General features: G+C 44.0%; 1 protein-coding gene across 1 annotated transcript in view; it reads right to left on the reverse strand.

Moving 5' to 3' along the window:
* Nucleotides 1–20,795, reverse strand: part of CNST (consortin, connexin sorting protein) — a 176,478-nt gene that overhangs the window by 91,768 nt on the left and 63,915 nt on the right. The window contains exons 2-5 of the mRNA XM_040429319.1: nucleotides 17,771–18,186; nucleotides 12,488–12,681; nucleotides 11,732–11,762; nucleotides 10,553–10,639 (exon numbers count right to left, since the gene is read on the reverse strand). Coding sequence (XP_040285253.1) covers nucleotides 10,553–10,639; nucleotides 11,732–11,762; nucleotides 12,488–12,681; nucleotides 17,771–18,155 — 697 coding nt within the window. The 5' untranslated portion in view covers nucleotides 18,156–18,186. The remainder of the gene's footprint in view (nucleotides 1–10,552; nucleotides 10,640–11,731; nucleotides 11,763–12,487; nucleotides 12,682–17,770; nucleotides 18,187–20,795) is intronic.

Raw genomic sequence — 20,795 nt, forward strand, 5'->3', positions numbered from 1 at the left:
CACACCATTGTTTTTCCCAATAAGTTTGAGGTGTCACATGACCGTCTTCCTATTGAAAAAACAAAAGTTGGATTCAAAATGGCCGACTTCAAAATGGCCGCCATGGTCACCACCCATCTTGAAAAGTTTCCCCCCCTCACATATACTAATGTGCCACAAACAGGAAGCTAATATCACCAACTAGGGATGTCCCGATATCGGTATCGGTACCGGACATTTGCACGAGTACATGTACTCGTGCAAATGTCCCCGATACCACTGCCGATACCTGTGCGCCGCTTCTAAATGTGTCTGTGTCCCTCCGCGGCCTGCCCCTGCATCTCGCACAGCTGATACAGCTTCAGAGGCAGCAGCAGGCAGTGTAATAGGAGCCTACAGTGAAAGCTAGGCCCGCCCCTCCCCGCCCTCCAACCAATCAGAGGCAACCAGCACTGACTCACAGCACAGGGAGAATCGTCAGTCTATTAGTTAACCGCCTCCGGACCGCCTAACGCAGGATCGCGTTCCGGAGGCGGCAGCGCTGCGCAGAGTCACGCATATACGCGTCATCTCGCGAGATTTCGCTCAAAGCCGGCCCGCGCATGCGCATCGCGGGCCGGCAAAAGTTAGAGGACAAGTTCGTCACCAGCCTGCCAGCCACGATCATTGGCTGGCAGGTTGGCGATTTTCAAAAAAACGAATGACAAGCCAGATAACACATCATATTAGTAAATATGATGTGTTAAATGGCTTGTCTGCTCCTCTGCTGGTCCTTTTCGTCGGTTGGTTCCAGCAGAGGAGCAGAGATCACTGTGAGTACCCACCAACACTACACCTTAGCCCCAGATCACCCCCATCACCCAAATTAACCCCTTGATCGCCCCTGTCAATCACCTAGTGAAAGGAAAAAAGAGATCAGTGTAAACTGTCACTTTTTTTTCACTGGTATTGACTGTTAGGTTTTAGGATAGTTTAGGCCCCTTGGTTAGGTAGTTTAGCGATTGTTTAGCACCCAGCCCACCGCACCCACTTATTCGCTGTTTAGCGTATCGCTAATCAGCATTTGTACTTTTACAGTATCTGTAAGTGATCAAAACTGATCACAGTTAGATCTATAATTGTATTAGTGTCACCTTAGTTCGCCCTCCACCCAAAACGCAGTGTTTGCCCGATCAGGCCTGATCGGTCACCCACACGTGAGTTCACCCACACCCGCCCCACCGCAGTGACAAAAAATATATATTTTTTTTATCACTGCACAATCACTTTCCAAGCGCTGCGGCGATAAAAAAATCTGTTTTGATATTTTTTATCAACCGCAGCGGCCTCCGGTACTTCGCTAGCCTCCCCTTTGTAAGACAGGCTTGCTTTTTTTCTTGGGTAGTCTCAGGGAATACCCCTAAATTTAGTAGTCCAAATGTCAAACAGGGGGTATTCTTCTGAAGAGGCCTACAGGATTCTGACCCAGTCGGATGAGGAATGGAAACCCTCATCTGACGAATCTAGCGGGTCAGAATATGAACCTGTAGAAAGCAGTGGCACTCTGACCCAAAGTTCGGACGAGGAGGTGGAGGTCCCTGATAGCACCAGGCGTACCCGGCCCCGTGTCGCTAGACCACAGGTTACGCAGGATCCGCTTCAAGAGCAGCAGAGTGGGGCTGGTGCTGTCGGATCACGTGGTGAGGCATACACCAGCAGCGCAGCCCTCCCTGGACCTAGTACCAGCACTGCCGTACAACATGGTGAAGTGGCGAGCACCAGAAGGGCAGTTTAAGCTGGTACGGTGGCACGTGCAGTAGTTACCCCGTCGCAGCCACCGCACAGACAGGCCCGTAGAGCCCATAGAGTCCCTGAGGTGCTGGCAAATCCTGATTGGCAGTCACCAACTTCAGCCGCACCATTAGTTCCCCCTTTCACCGCCCAGTCAGGAGTTCGGGTTGAGACGGCTCAGATCGGTTCGGCCCTGGGATTTTTTGAGCTGTTGTTGACTGCGGAGCTCTTGGACTTAGTCGTGGCAGAGACAAACCGGTATGCCACACAATTTATATCCGCCAACCCGGGAAGCTATTATGCCCAGCCTTTCCGGTGGAAACCAGTCCAAGTTTCCGAAATTAAATTTTTTCTGGGCCTTCTCCTCAACATGGGTCTAACCAAAAAGCATGAATTGCGGTCATATTGGTCCACGAACCCGATTCATCACATGCCCATGTTCTCTGCTGCTATGTCCAGGGCACGATTTGAGGCCGTACTGCGTTTCCTGCATTTTAACAACAACACCACCTCCCCCGTCCCAGAGGCCACCCAGCTTTTGACCGGCTCCACAAAATTCGGCCCCTCATAGACCACTTCAACCAGAAATTTGCAGATTTGTATACCCCAGAGCAAAACATCTGCGTAGACGAGTGCCTAATACATTTTACCGGGCGCCTTGGCTTCAAACAATACATCCCAAGCAAGCGTGCCCGGTATGGGGTCAAATTGTATAAGCTCTGTGAAAGGGCCACAGGCTATACCCACAAATTTCGGATCTATGAGGGAAAAGATAAGACCCTGGAGCCGGTCGGTTGCCCTGACTACCTGGGGAGCAGTGGGAAGACAGTCTGGGACTTGGTGTCACCCTTATTTGGCAAGGGGTACCATCTTTATGTGGACAATTTCTATACAAGTGTGGCCTTCTTTAGGCATTTGTTTCTAGAACAGATTGGCGCCTGTGGCACCGCGCAAACTAGTCGCGTGGGCTTCCCCCAACGGCTCGTTACCACCCGTCTTGCAAGGGGGTAGAGGGCTGCCTTGTGTAACCAAGAACTGCTCGCGGTGAAATGGAGAGACAAGCGTGACGTTTACATGCTCTCCTCCATTCACGCAGACACGACAATCCAAATTGAGCGAGCAACCCGTGTCATTGAAAAGCCCCTCTGTGTCCACGACTATAATTTGCTCATGGGAGGGGTGGACTTCAATGACCAGATGTTGGCTCCTTATTTAGTTTCCCAACGCACCAGACGCTGGTATAAGAAGGTGTCTGTATATTTAATTCAATTGGCTCTGTACAATAGTTTTTTTCTCTACAGTAAGGCTGGGAGAACACGATCCTTCCACAAATTTCAGGAAGAGCTCATCGAGAACTTCCTGTATCCAGAAGGTTCCGTGGCCCCATCCACCAGTGTAGTTAGCCGTCTACACGAGCGACATTTCCCCAGTGTCGTTCCTGGTACCTCAACCCAACCGTCACCCTGAAAAAGATGTCGTGTCTGTAGAAGGAGTGGAATAAGGCGTGACACCCGCTATTTCTGTCCTGACCACCCTGCCCTATGCTTTGGAGAGTGTTTCCGGAAGTACCACACACAGGTACACGTAGCATAGGGATTGCATCTCACAGGACAGGCACACAGGGCTATTAGGGCCCTTACACTCACAGCTACTGCAAACCTCTCCTTTCACCTGGGATAAAGTGCATAATGTACTTCACCACATCTTTGGGCGATTTGCGCTTTGCACATTGTCCCATGGGGAAGGAGAGGTTTGTCCTATAAAAAGGTAAAAAAAAAAAAAAAGAAAAGGTAAGCAAAAAAGTTAACTTCAGTTAAAAAAGTAAAAAAAAAAAAGTTTATATGTTCTGTTCAAAAGTTATTATAAAGTTAATAAAATTTATTGTGTTGCGGCCTGGTTTTTTCTTTTTTGTTTTGTTTTTTTTACCTTCCAGGTGGACCAACCGATGAACCAGCTGCAGCACTGATGTGCATTCTGACAGAAGCATTGCGCTGCTGTCAGATTACACACAAGTTGGTGTATGCGGCGCTGCAAGACGAGATTTCTCCTCTGCAGTAAAAGATACGTTTGCCGAGGCATATGAGCTGAGGAGGTGGCGGTGTTCATATGCTTTGGCAAACACTTTGTATATATAAAAAATAAAAAAAATCCCGGCAATGATTTATTCATCCACATCGATTGATGTGAATGGATAAATCTGGTTTGCCAGGGCATACGAGCTAAGTGGGTATGGATGTTGGGCGGAGCTCCTATGTCCTGGCAGACGCCTTTCCCCTCCTTTTTCTTTTTTTGGCAGAGATTTTTTCATCCACATTGATCGATGCGAATGAAGAAATCTGTGCCGTTCATTTTTTTCTTTCAGCCCAGAGGCTGAACGAAAAAAAAATATCTCATTACCCGTATGCTCAATATAAGGAGAATAGCAGAAACTCCTAATGCTGGCCATACATGTAATGATTGCGGAGACCCTCAAATGCCAGGGCAGTACAAACACCCCACAAATAACACCATTTTGAAAAGAAGACACCCCAAGGTATTCCCTGAGGGGCATTTTGAGTCCATGAAAGATTAAAATTTTTGTCTCAAGTTAGCGGAAAGGGAGACTTTGTGAGAAAAAAACCCAAAAAAACAATTTCCGCTAACTTGTGCCAAAATTTTTTTTTTTCTATGAACTCGCCATTCCCCTCATTGAATACCTTGGGGTGTCTTCTTTTCAAAATGGGGTCACATGTGGGGTATTTATACTGCCCTGGCTTTTTAGGGACCCTAAAGCGTGAGAAGAAGTCTGGGATCCAAATGTCTAAAAATGCCCTCCTAAAAGGAATTTGGGCACCTTTGCGCATCTAGGCTGCAAAAAAGTGTCACACATGTGGTATCGCCGTACTCAGGAGAAGTTGGGGAATGTGTTTTGGGGTGTCATTTTACATATACCCATGCTGGGTGAGATAAATATCTTGGTCAAATGCCAACTTTGTATAAAAAAAATGGGAAAAGTTGTCTTTTGCCAAGATATTTCTCTCACCCAGCATGGGTATATGTAAAATGACACCCCAAAACACATTGCCCAACTTCTCCTGAGTACGGCAATACCACATGTGTGACACTTTTTTGCAGCAAAGGGGCCCACATTCCAAAGAGCACCTTTCGGATTTCACCGGTCATTTTTTACACATTTTGATTTCAAACTTCTTACCACACATTTGGGCCCCTAGAATGCCAGGGCAGTATAACTACCCCACAAGTGACCCCATTTTAGAAAGAAGACACCCCAAGGTATTCCGTGAGGGGCATAGCGAGTTCCTAGAAATTTTTATTTTTTGTCACAAGTTAGTGGAAAATGATGATTTTTTATTTCTTACAAAGTCTCATATTCTACTAACTTGTGACAAAAAATAAAAATTTCTATGAACTCACTATGCCCATCAGCGAATACCTTGGGGTGTCTTCTTTCCAAAATGGGGTCACTTGTGGGGTAGTTATACTGCCCTGGCATTCTAGGGGCCCAAATGTGTGGTAAGAAGTTTGAAATCAAAATGTGTAAAAAATGACCGGTGAAATCCGAAAGGTGCTCTTTGGAATGTGGGCCCCTTTGCCCACCTAGGCTGCCAGAAAAAGTGTCACACATCTGGTATCTCCGTACTCAGGAGAAGTTGGGCAATGTGTTTTGGGGTGTCATTTTACATATACCCATGCTGGATGAGAGAAATATCTTGGCAAAAGACAACTTTTCCCATTTTTTTATACAAAGTTGGCATTTGACCAAGATATTTATCTCACCCAGCATGGGTATATGTAAAATGACACCCCAAAACACATTCCCCAACTTCTCCTGAGTACGGAGATACCAGATGTGTGACACTTTTTTGCAGCCTAGGTGGGCAAAGGGGCCCACATTCCAAAGAGCACCTTTCGGATTTCACCGGCCATTTTTTTTTTTACAGATTTTGATTTCAAACTACTTACCACACATTTGGGCCCCTAGAATGCCAGGGCAGTATAACTACCCCACAAGTGACCCCATTTTGGAAAGAAGACACCCCAAGATATTCGCTGATGGGCATAGTGAGTTCATAGAAGTTTTTATTTTTTGTCACAAGTTAGTGGAATATGAGACTTTGATTTTTTTTTTTTTTTTTTTTCTTACAAAGTCTCATATTCCACTAACTTGTGACAAAAAATAAAAACTTCTACGAACTCACTATGCCCATCAGCGAATACCTTGGGGTGTCTACTTTCCGAAATGGGGTCATTTGTGGGGTGTTTGTACTGTCTGGGCATTGTAGAACCTTAGGAAACATGACAGGTGCTCAGAAAGTCAGAGCTGCTTCAAAAAGCGAAAATTCACATTTTTGTACCATAGTTTGTAAACGCTATAACTTTTATCCAAACCATTTTTTTTTACCCAAACATTTTTTTTTTATCAAAGACATGCAGAACAATAAGTTTTGAGAAAAATTTATATATGGATGTCGTTTTTTTTGCAAAATTTTACAACTGAAAGTGAAAAATGTCATTTTTTTGCAAAAAAAACGTTAAATTTCGATTAATAACAAAAAAAGTAAAAATGTCAGCAGCAATGAAATACCACCAAATGAAAGCTCTATTAGTGAGAAGAAAAGGAGGTAAAATTTATTTGGGTGGTAAGTTGCATGACCGAGCAATAAACGGTCAAAGTAGTGTAGGTCAGAAGTGTAAAAAGTGGCCTGGTCATTAAGGGTGTTTAAAGGGTTTCTATCACTTCGTTTCCCATATTTAGCTGTCAGACACTAGCGATCCGCTAGTGTCTGCTCTGCCCAACCATCCTAATATAATTGCTTTTGGGGCAGCTGTTTTGCTAAAAAAAGAACTTTTATTAATATGCTAATGAGCCTCTAGGTGCTATGGGGGCGTCATTAGCACCTAGAGGCTCGGTCTACCTTCAGAAACTGCCGCCGCCCAGCGCGTCCCTCCAGCCCACCCATCTCCTCCTGAATGCGATCCTCCCTTTTGCCTTCACTCTGCGGTCCAGCTCACCCCAAACCATCTCGATTGGGTTCAGGTCCGGTGACTGTGGAGGCCAGGTCATCTGGCACAGCACCCCATCACTCTCCTTCATGGTCAAATAGCCCTTACTTTCAAAGTTTTCCCAATTTTTCGGCTGACTGACTGACCTTCATTTCTTAAAGTAATGATGGCCACTCGTTTTTCTTTACTTAGAATTTGTATTATGGCAAGAAAAAAGCAGCTAACAGTCTATTCAGTAGGACCATCAGCTGTGTATCCACCTGACTTCTCCTCAACGCAACTGATGGTCCCAACCCCATTTATAAGGCAAGAAATCCCACTTATTAAACCTGACAGGGCACACCTGTGAAGTGAAAACCATTTCAGGGGACTACCTCTTGAAGCTCATCAAGAGAATGCCAAGAGTGTGCAAAGCAGTAATCAAAGCAAAAGGTGGCTACTTTAAAGAACCTAGAATATGACATATTTTCAGTTGTTTCACACTTGTTATGTATATAATTCCACAAGTGTTAATTCATAGTTTTGATGCCTTCATAGTCATGAAAATAAAGAAAACTCTTTGAATGAGAAGGTGTGTCCAAACTTTTGGTCTGTACTGTAAATAAAAGTATCGGTACTCGTACTCAGTCTTGAAAAAATTGTATCGGGACATCCCTATCACCAACCATTCCCATTTTATTAAGGTGTATCCATATAAATGGCCCACCCTGTATATTCAGTCCATGTAAACTACAGCAACAATCTAGATACTCCCAACGGGTCAGGAGCATAACCTTCTGCAGATTTTGCATTGTGCAGGTAAAACAGAAATTTGTTTAACAATGCCGTACATGTACAGGCATGGCTCTCAGACATTGTTATGTCCCATTCAAACTATATCCAAGCAAATCACACAATTGCATGTTACAATAATGTGACAAGAAGATAACAAAATGCTAATTAGTAGGATGTAGATGGTAATGGTCCCAACCTGTATGCTTAGGCATATTCCAGTACACACCACCTTCCATTAGAAAATGGGGTTGTCACCAGAAAGAAGAGAACAATCTTGGAAACTTCATTTATTGCAAAACATAAAGGGGTTTTCTGTCATCCTCAGGATAGGTCATCATCAGTATCAGAACGGCAGGGGTCCAACACTTGGGAACCCTGGCGATCAGCTGCTTTTCCTAGGCCAGTGACATCATTCACGTGGCCTAGGCGCAGCTCAGCACCATTGAAATGAATGGGGCTGAGCGCTATACAATGTACGGCGCTGTGTTTGGCGAGCTACAAGAAGGCTGCAGCACTCACAGGAGCGCTGGCTCCTTCTCAAACAGCTGATTGGTAAGGGTCCCAGGTGTTGGACCCCCACCGATCAGATACTGATGACCTATCCAGAGGATAGGTCATCAGTACAAAAATCCCTAAAAAAACCCTTTTAAAGGCTATGGACACCTTTTTTTATTGCATTTTACTCATTTTAGGTAAAAAAATTCTGTTTTCAACTTTATTAAAAATGTTCAGACATTTCTGAGATACAAAGGTTAAATCTGTGCCAGTCTGTTTTCTTGAATCCCGTTATCTGAGGGGTCACGTGTTGCTCTTATCCAAACTATGAATGTTGGATGTCTAAATATCATGCCTCAGTAATTAAGGGGGGTAACGCGATTTTAACAGGCTGTGCCACAATGGGTAATTATCACCTATGGCCTCCACCACTGGACCTCCTGCCATCACTGCAACTGAAGACCACAGTTTACACATTGGACGACCACATTGAGGAAAAGACCGAATGCAGTAGTGGGCGATCACACACCGTTCCCTTCCATTCAACATGCGTGGGGCTGATTAAAACTGTAACGTCATATATCCATTGTGGCGAATATAACCTCGCCACTGGGTTTTGGAGGGGCCCGTTTGCCAGCCTCTTGCCTCAGGATTATGGCCCATACGAACTTTAAAGGAGAAGACAGGTCGGCCAAATGTGACTTCCATGGAATTCGGGAACCCCTGCTCGGATCTGGGTGATTTTTGGATATGTTGTTCACCCAGATCAGAGCTATCCATGGATGTATACATTATGGGGATATGTGGGGTTTTGAGGTGTGTGACAGAACCATCTGTCTTTGTAATTGTATTGTATGTTATGTGAGGGTACCCAGATAGCTAATTTTATTGTATTCGTGTAGTCTGAGTGCCATTCACCTGATAATATGCACTCAGACTTGAGCTATCTGGGGATATGTTAAATGTCTGTGTTTACTGTAAGGGTTGTGACATTGTATGTTTAAATGGTGATTTCTGTCCTGTTGTCCCCACATGTGTATTGGCGATTTCCCTTTGTCTTGAGAGATAATTGAATTACTCCTCGGGTGTCTCCAGGGCAGAGAGGAGGAAACCATGATGCATTGTGGGGATGTATTGTGTCTGTGTATCCTGAATTGCTGCATATCTGTCCTGTGTCACAGTCTTCCATCTGGTCCCCTAGGGGAGTGTCCACCAGATGGGGACCTGCATAAATACGGGCGGGTAGCCCTCAATAAAGAGTTCCTGTTTTACACTCAACATAGAGCCTCGTCTCATGTGTGTGGGGATTGCTATACATGTATACTCCCCTGGCTATTACTCCTAGCTCTTGTAAGAGCTGTTCCTGTTCCTGGTTCCTGTGGTGGTATCGGTGTCGAGCGGAGTGCTTGGAGTCCTCGGGAGGCACTGGGAGCATTTATCAACGGAGGTACCCGGTCGGGGTGCCAGGAGATCCGTTACATCCATGTAAGTCACATGTAAGGCATCCGGAGTTCAACCGCTGCTCAACCTCTGCCCAAGACATCTTGCACACAAACGTGTTTTCATTCCGTGTCCTTTCCGGGTTTATTTTTTGTGGGTCCGCAAAAAATAAATAAAAATAAAATATATATATATATCATGCTTGAGCCGAAACGTCGCTTTTGCCACCATATGGGTGAATAAAAACAAACTTCTTTGAAGAAATGCTTGGAGTGCAGTCCAATTTTTGTTTTCTATAAGTGGGTAAAGCACCTTTTACCGTACTTGGACATTGCACCCGTCTATTTTTCCACACTCCCCAGGGTGGTGCTGCCAGTGGTTTTTTGAGATATATATATATATATATATTTTTTTTTTTTTTTTTTACAAAATTAGAAAATAATTCAAATAAATAAAAATTAAAAAAGGAAGGTACTCAGTGTGCATTCTGTTTCCGTATTTCCGCAAAATAGAACATATCCTATTAATGTCCGGATTACGGACAAGGATAGTGCTATTCTATTAGGGGCCAGCTCTTCCGTTCTGCAAAATACAGAATGCACAGAAATGTCATCCATATTTTTTGCGGATCCGTTTTTTTGCGGACCGCAAAATACATACGGTCGTGTGCAAGAGGCCTAAGTGTGTTTGTGCAGAAAGGAGGCAGAACGCTCTTTCTAGTGATTGGGGGGGGGGGGGTCGCACTGATCATTTCCATTATAACGCAACAGCGTCAACAGAAAAAAAAAATGAAGACATGAAAGCAGAATAATCCCACTTTACTAGTATTCTAGAGTTTTCCAAAAATGTAAAATGTTTCAATTCTGCAGTGTGTGACCCGACACATTTATATAGACATCTTGTCACAGACTCATGCACGGAGGCTCGGCATAGAGTTTCTAGACATCCAGAAAGCATAAAAAAATGAAACAAGAACATTAAAAAAACAAACTGTATTGCTCCACTAGAGCATTTCTTACACGAAGAGCATGTGAATGGCACCAATTATAAACTCTAAGGAACAAGATGTACACCGTGCTCATTTACTCACCCCACTGCTCCTGAATAGCAGACAGATTGGCAAGCAGCTGCTCGTGATAGACTCGCTCCAGCTGGATGAACTGCATTGCTTTCTCATCTGAGTGAGCAGTCAAGAATCATTTCCTTGTCATACCAAATATGAAACAGGAAAGGCACCTGCACTAATGAGCTAAATAACATTAGCGTTCAAATTAAAGGAGCTGTTCAGGATTAACAAAAATGTCTAATAGCAGGAAATTTTAAAGGGGTTGTCCAGTTTCTAATTTTCTTTATTAGTTCTGGAGGCAACTTCAGGCGCCAGAACTAATCTGTTGGGCCTTGGACCCCTCGCATCACGCTGTCCCCAATGGAGCTTGCAATCTAAGTTCCCTATTAGTATGTCTTTGGAGTGTGGGAGAAAACTGGAGAACACCACACAAACACGGGGAGAACATACAAACTCCATGCAGATGTCCTTGGCGGACTCGAAGCCAGGACCTCAGCGCTACAAGGCACCAGTACTACACAATATCTGCTTATTTATTAGCCAATAGACTGAAGACTTGAGGAGCCAGAGAAGTAGGAATGTCCATACACATAGTTTACATAATTTTATGGTACTTTCACACTAGCGTTAGTGTGATCCGGCAGGCAGTTCCGCTGTCAGTTGTCACATTGATCGTTGGATCCAGCAGGCAACTCCGACGATCAGTGTGACAACTGACAGCATTTGTAGACTAATCCGGATGCGGATCCATCTACAAATGCATTGCAAGAACGGATCCGTCTCTCCGCTTGTCATGCGGATGGACAGATCAGTCTTGCAGTCTTTTTCACAGTTTTCCCGGTCTGCGCACGCAGATCCGTCCTTCAGTTGTTTTGCAATGCTGGATCCGGCACTAATGCAAGTCAATGGGAATTAATGCCGGCGACTGATCAGGCATTATGTCCGGCCAAAATGCCTGACCGTGACTGAAAGGAAGGCATACTGAACGGATTTCTATCCATTCAGAATGCATTGGGATATGCCTGATCAGTTCTTTTCCAGCATAGAGCCCTTTTGACGGAACTCTATGCCGGAAAAGAAGAACGCTAGTGTGAAAGTACCCTTACCCAAAAAGTTAGGCACTAATGTCCAAGTGTTGCCTGCCTAGAAGTTTCCATTGTATTGGATTTAATAAAAAATAAAAAACAAAAGAAAAAAGGATACAGTCTTCTTCCTGAAAATAGGTCTCTGCTATCTAAAAAGAAATAACATAACAGTATAGTAAATCAGTTAAACAATTTGGCGTACAGTATATTCAGCTCTTTCATTCTATTCAGACATTCACATATTTTGTGTCGAAGCTCTACTTTGAGTTACATCAATAAGAGAATTGGTTTTATAGCAATTTTCTAAACTATTTCTTACACCAGCGGGGTTGGACTGGGATTCTTTGAGCCCACAGGAGAAAATTTGCAGACGGTGCACTTTCTGCATCCGTATGTCTGTTCTGCAAAAAGATGGACTATACACCACGACCAATATTTACAGACCGCAAAATTGATACGGTCGAGTGCATGTATGGCGGAAGTCTGGGAAGGCTTAAAATGAAGTAAAACAAACACTAGAAAAAGAAAGCTGCACAGGTTATCTTTTGCAAGGTTACCTCAACCAACTCACAACTGAAAAGGCGGACACACAGTTCTAGACCTGCCACCTCACAACTTAAGTGTGTGGGGGATGCCAACTCTACCCTAACAGAGAAAGCTGGGGAAAACAAGTTGGGCATGTAAAATTTCAAAATATCCAATCCTGTCCACAAGGATCGCCAGAGGTGCCCGACATCAGCTTACTCTCCGCTCCCCAATGAGAACACCTGCATTCTGAGAATGGATGCGTATGGGGAGTAGAGAGGTACAGCGTTTTGGCCAACAGGTATTGAAGGTGCATGACCAGTTTAAGAACCAAGCTGCAAAGCCATACCTGATGAAGGCACATAGAAAGCATCCGGCCATCAGTCTGTTCAAACCCGTCTCGAATGAGGGAAAACAGGGAGTCTCGAAGTTGCTTCTGATTCTTGTGTTCTGGACTAACATGTGAGTCAAGTGTGGACATGTCATGAGTAGAATCCGCACACTTGTCTTCTGAAACAGATATATCCGCTGATGCTGAAAATCCTGAAGGATTAGTCACAGAAATGTTACAATGGTGGATAAAGCAATAATGGTTTTGCATAAAAGGTTTATCATTATTTATTAGAAACTAGTACACCAGACAATATATGGTGAAGACCCAAAGTTCTTAAATACATTTTAAAGGCTATGATAACCTTTGATAGAAAACTGACTTTTACATATGTTAGTTGTTAAAAAAGTGGGGGGAAAAAATGAAAAAAAAGTTTTAAGCTGCAATCTGCTTTCCTTCATTCATTTTTAGACCCTCTGGTATTCAGTTTGCAAATTGCTTCTAGTTTCAGAGATTCCTGATGTCGGGTGGCCCTCTCAATAACACATACTGGATCAGAGTATCCAGAATTATGCTGTCTTCCGTTTGTAAAATGCCTTGTGTGCGTTCCTCCATATCCACAGCCTGTGTGAACTGCCCTCCTTGGATGCTTGCTGTGTGCAACCTCCTGCTCCTATCTTTGAGAAAGGGGAGGCGGAGGGCAAAAAGAGCCATCAGAAATGAAAGCAGTGTTCTGATGCATTTATGTCAGATTCAGCAGCACCAACAGCTAGGTGAAGGACTTACACACACTTGGCAAAAAGCAAAATGACTTTCTTTAATGAACACCATTTAGAAAGTGGTTTAATTTTGAATTTAAGAACTTTTTTTTTTAAAGGAAATGACTGCAACTTTAGAGGATGGGGACAGCCACTTGCTATATTCGCACATGTGGGAGCTGTGCCTTTAACGTATAGTAGTGACCAAAAGTTTTGAGACTGACAAAAATGTTTTTATTTTTAATTTTTTTACAAAGTTGGATTCAGCGCATTTCCATCTTTTTGTCAGATGTTTCTATGGTATACTAAAGCAGAATTATCAGTATTTCATGTTTTTTTTTCCTTAACTTTGACAAATAAGTTTATGCAAATACTCATTATTTCCGGTGTCGACCATTCTTTTTCAAGACTTTTGCAGTGTGCCCTGGCAGGCTGGATATTAGTTTCTGGGCCAAATCCTGGAGGATGGCAACCCATTCTTGCTTAGTGCTTGAAGTTTAACACAATTTCTGTGCTTTGTTTGTCCACCCACTTTTTGAGGACTGACCACAGGTTCTTAATAGGATTGAGAATCTGGGGAGCTTCCTGGCGATGGACCCAAAATCTCAATGTTTTGTTCACCGAGCCACTTAGTTATCGCTTTTGCTTTGTGACATGATGCTCCATCATGCTGGAAAAAGCATGGTTGATCACTAAATTGCTCCTGGATTTTTGGGAGACGTTCCTCTTGGAGGATGTTTTGATACCATTCTTTATTTATGGCAGTGCTCTTAGACAAACTTGAGAGTGACCCTACTCCCTTAGATGAGAATCAACCCCAAACATGAATGATCTCAGGATGCTTTCCTGTTGGACACAGGACTCATAACGCGCTGATCTTTTCTTCTCCAGACAATCACTTCAAGGTGTCATAAACAGTCTGAAAAGGGCTTCATTAAGGAAAAAAACTTTACCCCAGGCCCCTGCTCCTAGAGGCTCCGTTCTCCCATCTCTGACCACGCCCTATTGACAGGGCCAGGCAGAGTTTGTCTCCTACTGCCGGCCCTGTCTGCCGTGTAAATATCGCGCCTGGCCGTCCCGTTCAGTATTCGGCGCGGTGAGTGAAGGGTGATCGCCGGCTGCCCCATACTGAACGGCGTGAGATTTCCCCAGCACACAGGGCCGGCAGTTGGAGGTGAAGGCTGCCTGGCCCTGCCAATCTAGTGTAGCAGGGCATGGCCAGAGGTGGGAGAACTGAGCCTCTAGGAGCAGGAGTAACCCCCCCCCCCCCCCCCTGCACCTAGAGGCTAATTAGCATATTACAAAAGTTATATTTCTGGAGTAACAGGGGCATAGATAAAAGTAGGAATAGACTAGTTAGGTTCAGCTGACATTAGCACATTGCTAATGTCAGCTAGTTTAATAGGATTAATTCTGGTGACAGAAACCCTTTAATTACCAAAACATTGGTAGTTATAGGCAACTGTACCACTGTATGGCCATATAGTCATCTAAGTTGGAGCCTTTCGTTGGAGGTGCACGATGGAGAATACTTCCAAAATATATTATCTAACGGAAGGCTCAGATGAGATGTGAAGAGAGCCTAGGCTAAATCCACAAAAAAACTTTTATGGCACATTGCCATAACCCAGAAAACCTGCCTTTAAAGGGGTTTTCCAGTTACACAAAAAATAAATAACACCAGCAGTCAACCATACTGCATTACGTAAGTCAGAGGATTAAATTTTGTGTACATTTTGAGTTCTCCAGCGTAATTACGATCTGTAACCTGCATCCTGAGTATACATCTCAGTGCAAGACTCATGGCGAGTGTCTGTAGCATCAGGTCTCTGCCTCTCCCTCCCCTTCCAGCTGGAACATCACAGATCCAAGGTGGGTAGGCAGCTTCATTTGTATTCAATTCAATGCAGTAAACACTAATGAAGCTGTGTTGGATATAGGTTGGGGGAGTGGCCCTCTTTCAGCACATAGACTTTTACTAAAGAAATTATTTTACAGGCCTTCATTAGAATTTCAACTCCAGACCTTCTGTGTGTCAGGCAGAAGAGTTACCATTACACTACAGACCGGCTCTGTTGGAAAGGCTGAATTTTCTGTAATAAAAAAACTGAACACTAAATAAATAGTATATTACTGAGATGAAAGGAAAAAAATTGCACAATCTACCAATCACCATAAATATGTTCACTATATTGTACAGCTTATGATTATAGGGATACCAAATACTGTGTTGTAATATTTTATACTAAGAATGTTACAAATGTTTTTTGCTTTGGTATTTTTTTTTTTGTAACAATAAGGCCTCGAACGTATTTTTTTGCGGTCCGCAAAAACGGGTCCCGTTTTTCCGTGACCGTTTTTTCGTCCGTGGGTCTTCCTTGATTTTTGGAGGATCCACGGACATGAAAAAAAAGTCGTTTTGGTGTCCGCCTGGCCGTGCGGAGCCAAACGGATCCGTCCTGAATTACAATGCAAGTCAATGGGGACGGATCCGTTTGACGTTGACACAATATGGTGCCATTTCAAACGGATCCGTCCCTATTGACTTTCAATGTAAAGTCTGGAGTCCCTTTTATACCATCGGATCGGAGTTTTCTCCAATCCGATGGTATATTTTAACTTGAAGCGTCCCCATCACCATGGGAACGCCCCTATGTTAGAATATACTGTCGGATATGAGTTAGATCGTGAAACCTCATTTCCGACAGTATATTCTAACACAGAGGCGTTCCCATGGTGATGGGGACGCTTCTAGTTAGAATATACTACAAACTGTGTACATGATTGCCCCCTGCTGCCTAGCAGCATCCGATCTCTTACAGGGTGCCGTGATCAGCACAATTAACCCCTCAAGTGCCGCACCTGAAGGGGTTAATTGGCCAGTGTGCGGCCATCAATGATGCACTGGCCATCAATGATATTCAAACTGGGGAGGGGGGGGGGGGGTCTGCCCCCTGCTGCCTGGCAGCCCTGATCTCTTACAGGGGGATATGATAGTACAATTAACCCTTTCAGGTGCCGCACCTGAAGGGGTTAATTGTGCTGATCACGGCCCCCTGTAAGAGATCGGGTGCTGCCAGGCAGCAGGGGGCAGTCTTGTACACAGTTTGTAGTGTATTCTAACTAGAAGCGTCCCCATCACCATGGGAACGCTTCTGTGTTAGAATATACTGTCGGTTCTGAGTTTTCACGAAGTGAAAACTCAGCTTTGAAAAAGCTTTATGGAGACGGATCTTTGGATCCGTCTGTATAAAAACTAACCTACGGCCACGGATCACGGACACAGATGCCAATCTTGTGTGCATCCGTGTTCTTTCACGGACCCATTGACTTGAATGGGTCCGTGAACCGTTGGCCGTGAAAAAAAATAGGACCGGTGCATTTTCCGTTTTTTCCACGGACCCATTGAAAGTCAATGGGTCCGCGAAATAAAAAAGGAAAACGGCACAACGGCCACGGGTGCACACAACGGTCGTGTGCAGGAGGCCTAACTTGGAAGTAAAAATTCTATTTTTTTGTCAAACATTTACTGCTTTTTTTATTGAATATCACAAAACAGTATTTGGCATCCCTGTTATCATAATTACCTGTAGTGATCATATTATTTATGGTGATTGGTGTGACTAAAAATGGGGAGGGGGCACACGGTTTGCCTGTATGGAGCCCTGAAATTTCTGATGGCATCAGTGGATCCAAGCCTGCTTGAGTGCTTGAAACCCTGCTGGAAAAACTAAGACACAGCATCATGGCTGACATCACATCTACAGGGCAGGGCCCAGGAGAATGAGTAGAACACCGCCCTGAGAGGCAAGGACACAGATGATGTTGTGTCTACAGGGCAAAGCCTAAGGGTACTTTCACACTTGCGGCAGAGGATTCCGGATCCGTCAAAACGTATGCAAACTGATGGCATTTGTCAGACAAATGCATTGAAATGCCGGATCCGTCTGTCAGGTGTGATCTGAAAAAAAACGGATTCGGCATTTATTTTTTGCACATTTTTTGCGGTCTGAGCATGCGCAGACCGCAATGCCGGATCAGTTTTGCCGGGACACTGGGAGCCGGATGCGGCATTAATGCATTTCAACGGGAAAAAATGCTGGATCCGCATGCTGCGATATTATGTCCGACATGAAAAGGCAAAAAGACTGAACTGAAGACATCCTGATGCATCCTGAATGGATTCCACCCATTCAGAATGCATTAGAATAAAACTGATCAGTTCTTTTCCGGTATTGAGCCCCTAGGACGGAACTCAATGCCGAAAAGAATAATGCTAGTGTGAAAGTACCCTTACAATACTTGCCACTCCTGAGATGTAGACGGCATATCATTTAGATAGGGAACCAACACAATGAAAAATGTCACATGACCACGAATGAGTGCAGGAAAATTGTGCATTACAGATAGTATGCGTTTCCTGTCAACTGATTCTGAAAATTGCAATTTCAGATATCAGGACCATATAGAACACAAAAGAGAATTTTGCTTCATTTTTGGTTTAGTTCTGAACAAAGCAATTTAAGAAAATACATGTTTTTACCTGAGGATTTTCCATTCGGAGTCTTCTTATTTCTATTACTGCGTCTCCTGGCCACATGTTTTCCTGTAGCAGAGGCACTGTCCTTGGTGGACAGAGGAGCAGAACTTTCTACCACTGTACAATCCCCTTCACAGCTCTTCTTGCAGCTAAGTTGACCGCACATCAAGTTGCAGTTTTCATTATTATTAATGTTATCCTGGGCATCTCTATTATGAAGGCTGATCTCTGTGTTTCTGGTCAAAGGCTGATCTGTATTTAAGTTGTTCTCGTTGAGGTCAGATGCCATCTGAAAAGAGGTCTTCTCAGTTTCAGCATTAGGGCAATCCACCAAGCCATCCTCTGCACTGGTTTGCAAGCCTGTATGTGGGGTTTCCTCTGTGTTCATAGTGGTAAGAATTAGACCATTTCAATCATACCTAAATGTTTAATGAGAACAAATAAACTAAAGGAGATGGTAACACATCTATTTGCAGTCACAGAAAATCCAGCGACAAATACTGTATGGAATTGTATGATTTGACTTGCATGCAGTTTTTATTGTGGTGGCCGACTCTTTTCCCACCATTCCTATGTGGGATTTGCTCCTGACCGGGAGGCTAGTGATGACACTATTAAGGGGTTGTCCCACGAAAAATATTCTAGTTTTCAAACCAACACCTGGATCTGAATACTTTTTTAATTGCATGTAATTAAACATTTAGTGTAGCCTCTGAGTTAATCAATAAAATGTATATGTTTAGCGCCACCTGCTGTTTGCTTTTTTCTTATTTCTTTGACCTGCTCACTGAGATGGCCACACATGCTCAGTTTCATCCTTCAACTGCCTCCTGAGCTGTGATAGGGAGAGACATGCCCCCTTAGCTGCAGCAGAAAAGACACCCACCTTGAGCTTTGAGCTTGATATAAATCTAGCAGAGCATTGAATGGGGAGATTTCTGTATCTGTGTGAGGTACAGGGCTGGTTCTAGCTTTGTTAGAAAGACTTATCATATACTATATGATGTCCGCTTTAAATTGTTTACATTAGTCACGGGATAACCCCTTTAAGTGTGTCTTAATTCTGGGGCTCCTTCCTGCGAAATTCTTCTATACTTACAGTGGACCCTAATAAAAACTTTTATTATTTGGGATTTCCTAGAAGCAAACAACGGGACAAGACAGAGGTTTCTACTGTCTCCACTTCTGTACATTTTGGTTATGGAAGTCTCGCCTACCGCTCAGCTAATTAAAGGGGTTCTCCAGGAATTAGGAAAATGAAAAAATACTTAAATATTACTTTATTGTAAATATTTTCTCAAATACCTTTCATTATTTATAATAGCTTGTTTTGTTTGGGGAGCAATCATCAGGGGAAACAAAATAGCCGCTGTCCCATTATTTCACACAAAACCTTTCCTGATCACACATGACGACAAGTTACTTTAACCACTTACCGTCACGCTAATGCCGAAAGGCGTCATTTCTGCGGCGCTCCCAGGTCACACTAACGCCGATTGGCGTCATCTCGCGTGAGCCGAGTTTTCCTGTGAACGCGCGCACACAGGCGCGCGCGCTCACAGGAACGGAAGGTAAGAGAGTTGATCTCCAGCCTGCCAGCGGCGATCGTTCGCTGGCAGGCTGGAGATGTGATTTTTTTTAACCCATAACAGGTATATTAGACGCTGTTTTGATAACAGCGTCTAATATACCTGCTACCTGGTCCTCTGGTGGTCCCCTTTGTTTGGATCGACCACCAGAGGACACAGGTAGCTCAGTAAAGTAGCACCAAGCACCACTACACTACACTACACCCCCCCCCCCCCCCCGTCACTTATTAACCCCTGATCACCCCATATAGACTCCCTGATCACTCCCCTGTCATTGATTACCCCCCTGTCATTGATCACACCCCTGTAAAGCTCCATTCAGATGTCCGCATGATTTTTACGGATCCACTGATAGATGGATCGGATCCGCAAAACGCACACGGACGTCTGAATGGAGCCTTACAGGGGCGTGATCAATGACTGTGGTGATCACCCCATATAGACTCCCTGATCACCCCCTGTCATTGATTACACCCCTGTCATTGATCACACCCCTGTAAAGCTCCATTCAGACGTCCGCATGATTTTTACAGATCCACTGATAGATGGATCGGATCCGCAAAACACATACAGGCGTCTCCCTGGAGCCTTCCAGGGGGGGTGATCACCCCATATAGACTCCCTGATCACCCCCGTGTCATTGATCACCCCCCCCTGTCAGGCTGCATTCAGATGTCTGTATGATTTTTACGGATCCACGGATACATGGATCGGACCCGCAAAACACATACGGACATCTGAATTAAGCCTTATATAGACTCCCTGATCACCCCCCTGTCATTGATCACCCCCCTGTCATTGATCACCCCCCTGTAAGGCTCCATTCAGACATTTTTTTGGCCCAAGTTAGCTGAATTTTTTATTTTTTTTTCTTACAAAGTCTCATATTCCACTAACTTGTGTCAAAAAATAAAATCTCACATGAACTCACCATACCCCTCACGGAATCCAAATGCGTAAAATTTTTTAGACATTTATATTCCAGACTTCTTCTCACGCTTTAGGGCCCCTAGAATGCCAGGGCAGTATAAATACCCCACATGTGACCCCATTTCGGAAAGAAGAAACCCCCAGGTATTCCGTGAGGGGCATATTGAGTCCATGAAAGATTGAAATTTTTGTCCCAAGTTAGCGGAAAGGGAGACTTTGTGAGAAAAAAATAAAAAATATCAATTTCCGCTAACTTGTGCCAAAAAACAAAAAAATTCTATGAACTCGCCATGCCCCTCATTGAATACCTTGGGGTGTCTTCTTTCCAAAATGGGGTCACATGTGGGGTATTTATACTGCCCTGGCATTCTAGGGGCCCCAAAGCATGAGAAGAAGTCTGGTATCCAAATGTCTAAAAATGCCCTCCTAAAAGGAATTTGGGCACCTTTGCGCATCTAGGCTGCAAAAAAGTGTCACACATCTGGTATCGCCGTACTCAGGAGAAGTTG

The sequence above is a fragment of the Bufo bufo genome, chromosome 4 (assembly GCF_905171765.1).
Source record: "Bufo bufo chromosome 4, aBufBuf1.1, whole genome shotgun sequence".
Lineage (NCBI taxonomy): Eukaryota > Metazoa > Chordata > Amphibia > Anura > Bufonidae > Bufo > Bufo bufo.